Source organism: Cyprinodon tularosa, unplaced genomic scaffold, assembly GCF_016077235.1.
Source record: "Cyprinodon tularosa strain WSP-4 unplaced genomic scaffold, ASM1607723v1 ctg638, whole genome shotgun sequence".
NCBI lineage: Eukaryota > Metazoa > Chordata > Actinopteri > Cyprinodontiformes > Cyprinodontidae > Cyprinodon > Cyprinodon tularosa.
In genome coordinates, this window is record NW_024039383.1 from 586,501 (window position 1) to 592,500 (window position 6,000).

Sequence of the window (6,000 nt, forward strand, 5' to 3'; positions counted from 1 at the left end):
GGGCCAGGGGCTGACCGTGGAGGCACTCTAGGGGGTCCTGGCCGGAGACGAGCCAGTTTCGGAAGAGGCGGAGGTGGTAGGAGCACTGGTGGAGGTGGTGGGCCAGCGTGTGGTCCAGAGGGAGCAGGCGGCGGCCTGAGCTGAGGTCGGTGGATAAAAACCTCAACAACTGGGCCACATGGTGTTCCTCCAAGGGCTCTGAGGAAGAAGAGGGAGAGCGAGTGGACAGGGCAGTGGACCAGTGGGGGTGGGGAGGAGTACAGAAGACAAGATACAAAAGGTTTGATGCTCAGGGAGAGAGAGAAGAGGTCTGGAGTACAACACAGATGAGAAGGGGAACAAGAGCTTTGAGAGGAAAGCAGGTTTAGACAGACAGGAGGAAGGAGACGTATAGTGCACCATGTGTGTGAGGGGTGTGCTATCATTAAAGGCAGAAGCTGTCAACAGCCAACGATCAGAGAAAGCAGCAAATCATCCAAGAGTTTCCAGCATTAAGTAAAGCTGAAAGCAAGGCACAGAAAACAAGACCAACACATCGCTCCTCTGCAGCCTCTGAACAAAAAGGCACAACTAAGAATAAGAGCGACCCAATGAGAAGCAAAAACCACGAGGGAGCGAGAGACAAGGCACCTGCAGCCGCCTAATCAGTGAAGCCCAAACTTCCCAGGGTTATTACAAACGTGCAGATTGATTGTTTCTAAACTGCCTGATGCCACCTTGTTAATAAAATACGGCTACTGAGAATGTTAATACCAGCACAAACCAGCAAACCCAATCATGGGTGTACCTGACGAAGTGCACAAGCGAGACGAAGACGATGCAATGGTGGACGAGTCATCCTGTGTCCCTGCGGTGAATGATACGTCAGTAATAACAGGATAACAACCTGGAAATTTTCAGGGTTACCTGCACAGGCCGCTTAATAACCCTGCTCATGCTTATAAAACCTCTTCCCTTTATACAAAATAATCCCCAGGTACTTAAATAAAGGCCCTCCCCGTCCCATCACCCAGGAAACAACCACATTAGACATGAGTAACTGAAAATATTTATGCTGTTTTGTCCTAGAAATATGGTGTTTCACAGCAACATGTGTAACAAAATGAGAAGCATAAAGAGAGCAGAAAACTGATCATGGTTTGACAGGACAAGGAATTAAATTTAACCCTTCTCCTGGATGAAAACTACTGATTCCGACTAAAGGAACCAACCAATCCAAATAGGACCAGAGGTTTAAGACAACTGATGACGTTAAGCTGAGCTCACAAGACCAGAGGAGAAGGGTTAAATCCTCTGAAATGCCTAAAGCCATGACAACAAGTGGGATTTCAATTCAAGTACTGTGTGCAGACACACACAAACACATTACGCAACAATGAATAATCAGGTAATGGTAGAAGATGTGATGTATGTAGGATGTTACACAGGGTTCCCGTGCATTAGTCTAAGATGTTTGGTTGAGGCAAATCAAGAAACCAGTGACATTTTTTAAATGTTAAGATGTGTAATAAAGTTTTCGCTCTTAGTTACACATTGGTTTTAAACAAACGAACAAAAAAAAAAACTACTACTGAATTTACTGGTCAAAGTGAAGCCAACTGAGACCAGGGAAACTTCTTCCATGAGGATCAGTGTGTCAAAGGTTTAGGTCAGGGGTTTCAAACACCAATCTTGCAACTTTTCAATGCATTTCTATTTCCACACACCTGAATAAAATGGCCGACTTGTTACTAGGTCTCTGCAAAGTTTGGTGACGCACTGAAGAGGTCATCCTGTCATTTAATTTAGGTGTGGCTTAGTAGGGATTCATTGAAATGTTATGGGGCAATGGCTTCTGAGGACTGGCCTTTGGAGACCCCTGGTTAGAATGAACAATGCTGCACTGCGGGCTGAGGGCATCAGGTTGGACAGACATTTTCAGGTTTTGTTTTTCTTCTGATTGGTGACGTATTTACGCCCTAGGGCGGAAGAATCTTTAGCCGTAGACTCTCGTTAAAAGTTGTACATGTGCAGTGGCTCCTCTGCAACGCAAAAGGACAGGACAGCTCGGGGAGCAGGATAACTGTGCCCTGAGCTAGCAGATACTGTTGTCAAAGTCGTAGTGAGGCCGATTAATAGATCGAGTTGCGGAAGTGAAATCCTTTAAAGCAAACCTGGAGGTGAAACCGTTTGGATGTGACCAGCCGTACATCAAAATTAATCAGCAGTCCCAAGACAGATGGAGACGGTGCAATCTGGGTTTAGCTACAAGGTTTGACTAACTAAATGCAGTGAGGCTAACGCTTTATTCTGCTTTCCCAGCCTCATTTTTCAAGAAAAGGAAAAGAAGAATGGACAATCTGGGATTCACATGGAATAGAATATAATATATATAGTGTACCTAAGAAATAGCTTTTATATATTAAAAAAGTAAAGCTCAGTCAATGGTTGAACTGAATGTTTGCTATATAGCAATTTTTCTATAAAAAATGCCCAATAAGTGTATGTTTGTTGAAAAGGTCTAATTGAATCAATCATTTATTGATTAGTACATTTTTCAAGAGATTAGCTAGCCAATGAATATAAGTCCTTTACATGAAGAATGAAGCTAACAAAGAAGTCAACATATTAAACAGTTTTACCGTTAATCAAATGATGGAATTCCTCAACGATTAAGATCACAATAATACATGAGACTGCAAACAGTTGGTTTTCTTATAAAAGTCTTTTCATACACTATGACATTACGATTTTTTTTAAACCAGTAGTTCATCCTGGTTGCATACAAAGGTCTTCAGATGAATTGTTACCTGGCAGATAATTTTATTTCATTTATGTGCCTTAGACTTAGTTTTTTCTCAATCTGTTAGTGAGCAAATACCTTTTGTATTAACTATAAACAGCATAGAGAGACAGATATCGCGATATCATGTGTGGTGCAATAAAGAAACAAGGAGCATTAGACATATATTATGTCTAAGAAAATGGAGGCAAACAAGTCAGTGATCCCTACCAGTCAGTGATCCCTACCAGAACTTTGAAAAGAGGTAAAGTCCAAGATCAGGTGTTTGATGCAAGGAGATGCAAGACCTGCCAATTCGGCAGGTCTTACATGGCCTTACTAAAACTGATCATAATTACTGAGTTTATATACTATGTAATGGCTACGATATTCATTATTGTTTATGCTTTCAACAATGTATATGTCTACTGATTGCTGATAGCTAACACTATCATGATGAACACTGCTGTATATTGTTTTACAGATGTGCTTGAAAGTTTACCTACCCATCCATAAAAAAAAAAATATTAATTCATACTATCAATTAAAATAACACAAAACTGAAAAAAGTAATAATAAAAAATACTAACTTATCACATTAACATTAAGTGAAATTAAATATTTTATTAAACTGTCCAAAGACAAGTTAAAGTACCTTGTTCATGAACAGTGAACTATGAAATCTGTCATTTTTCTGTAATAATCACAAAATGTTCAGTCAGACATCTGTGATTGCCAGAAAGTGTTGTTCAGGAGCCCCATCAGGCATTCATTCATGCATACACACTCAAAACCAATGTCATGATTTCCATTTTTTAAATCATTTTGACTTATTATTGCTATTGTCAATTTCAAATTATTTAAGTGGCAGATTATTTTTTTCTGTCTTTATTGGAAATGTATGCAAACCATCAAGCACAACTGTATGTTTTGGGTGTTTTTCTTAAAGTCATAGTACATGACAAGGGGGTCTTTCTGCAACCTGTGAGACACGATTTGTCTTAAATGTAAAATGACCAACACAATTTTAGAATTGTGATTTTTTCTTAAATGCACATAATTATCCACAACTACAATTTAATAGTAAAAAAATCCCTCTAGAAAGCATTTCCTTTATGTATTCAGCAAAAAATAAACTAATAGTCTTAAAGAGGCATGATGGAGTTTTCTAATAAAACCACCACCTGTGGCCAAAACACAGAACTGCAGTACTTATCTGCACGTTCTGGTGGCTGGCACTGCTTTTGTTGTTTTTGCTTTTTTTTGTGTTCAAACCTTACAAATGGTTGGCTCTAGTATCTGAGCTGAGCTGGATGCCAGGCAGTTCTAAATATCCAAAAAATCCATTCTGAATATAACAATTTGAGTGTTTCCAATGTTTGACCGCTTCAACATTGAGGCACTTGACTTCTTTTTTCCCCCCAGCTTTTATTGTCTTTACACTGTTTCAAATACAGAGCAACGAAATGAACTCTCTGCATTTAACCCATTCCCTTTGGGGAGCAGGGGACCACCATTGTGCTGCGCCCGGGAGCAGTGTGGGATTAAAGGTCTTTGCTCAGGGATCCAGAGTGGCAGTCCGTGGGAATGGGGCTTAAACTCAAAACCTCAGGATTCCAAGCTCTATGCCCTAAACACTAGGCCACCACTCCCCACCATATCCGCTGTTCAGCATGGGAACTTCTGACCCAAAATAAATTCAAGAAATTAGGCTACAGGCATATAGATGCATTGGCACTAAACTTCTGAGGCATCTGTCTGACCGTTAAAAACATTGTTTTAGTTGTAAAGGGTCAAATAAAAAATCTATTTTAAAGATATTTTTCAGTAAAAACTCAAAATTGTCTCTAACTTTTGGCCACTAGGGGCGCTAGACCTGTAACTGCCTGCAGTTTGTTTTGACTGAACATCGAAAAATAATAAAGATATATGACTGTATAATCAGAGAAAAGTGTTAACTTGTCAGGCTAATAAAGTTGCAAAAAGAAAATGGCTTCTACATCCGGCTTCTTCTTTCAGTCTGCGCCAACGGAAAAACTCCTTTCCAAGATCGACTCTTGTTTATCCTCAATCACGAACCTTTCATCAAACCAATCGCAATCATGGACCCAGGCATGCCTTCACAAAGAGCCAACTTCTCAAAACAGAACACAGAGCACGTGAAGGTGTCGCAGCCATAGAGGCGGAGGGAATTGTCCCGAAGAAGGGTTTTATTAGCTCGCCAGATTGGCAATATATTGGTTACAGCAAGTTAGAGAAACCGAACCACAGGGATTTATAAAATTTGCAGGGAGCTGGTAAAAACAAAGTCTGGTAACACAACCAACTTGTTTGATCATCTCAGCCGCACACACCCAATGGAGAACGACCTTTGTCGCCCCCTGTGCTGTTCCACATTGTCTTTAGGAAGTCTTTAGGAACTTCTGCCAAAACAAAGCAGGCAAAGCAAGCTAAACTGGGCTTCTTAAAGTGTCCAAGTGGCATGAGGACATCACTCCTGCAGTAACATGCTTCACAGCGATGGATATGCTGCCGCTGTCTGCAGTTGCAAAACCTGTCTTCAAACAGCTGCTCACCACTCTTGATCCGCAATACAAAGTTCTGGGCCGCAATTTTTTCTCCAACTCAGCGCTCCCTAATTGGTACAATGAGTGCAGAGAATCAGTGCAAAAGGACTGGCAATCTGTGTCTTACTACGCCACAACATCTGACCTCTGGTCAAGTCACACATCCGAGCCTTACCTCAACCTCGCAATTAACTTTCATAGACAGAGAATGGAACCTGAGAAGTAAGTGTCAAGGGAACCTTTAGATAATTATCGATATCGATCAATATGCATTTTTTTGTATCGATATAGTATTTTCCATATCGTCCAGCGATACGTAAAAAATTTTTCATTTTTGAGAACAAATATTTTCCTGAAAAAATAAAGGAGTCGCTGAGTTAACTTATTGAAGTCGGAATGCATTATTGCTGGAAGGACTGCTGCAAAGGTGGATTTAAAAAAAAACAAAAATAAATTACATATTACAGAAAGTTGACATATTTCAAATGTTACTATAGTAATATAGTAATGTGTTTTGACTCATTTATACCCTTATACCTTTACCCTAAACCTAAGTCCCTATTAACAACCTGTACGGAAACCTATATTTTTTGTCTCTTTCCTTAAGAAAAAAAACAAACAAACATTGCTGATTTTACAAACAACTGTCCATTATTTACATGCAACAAGTGA

General features: G+C 40.0%; 1 protein-coding gene across 6 annotated transcripts in view; it reads right to left on the minus strand.

Annotated features, from left to right (window-relative positions):
- The window catches only part of ppip5k1a (diphosphoinositol pentakisphosphate kinase 1a), a 45,449-nt gene that overhangs the window by 4,647 nt on the left and 34,802 nt on the right, over positions 1-6,000 (minus strand). For 2 of the 6 annotated variants that reach the window (XM_038308459.1, XM_038308458.1), the window contains exons 28-29: positions 788-847; positions 16-198 (exon numbers count right to left, since the gene is read on the minus strand). The exons of 3 other annotated variants lie outside the window; for them this stretch is intronic. In XM_038308459.1, the coding sequence (XP_038164387.1) occupies positions 16-198; positions 788-847 (243 nt within the window). The remainder of the gene's footprint in view (positions 1-15; positions 199-787; positions 848-6,000) is intronic. One more of the 6 variants, XM_038308460.1, reaches the window with a different exon arrangement.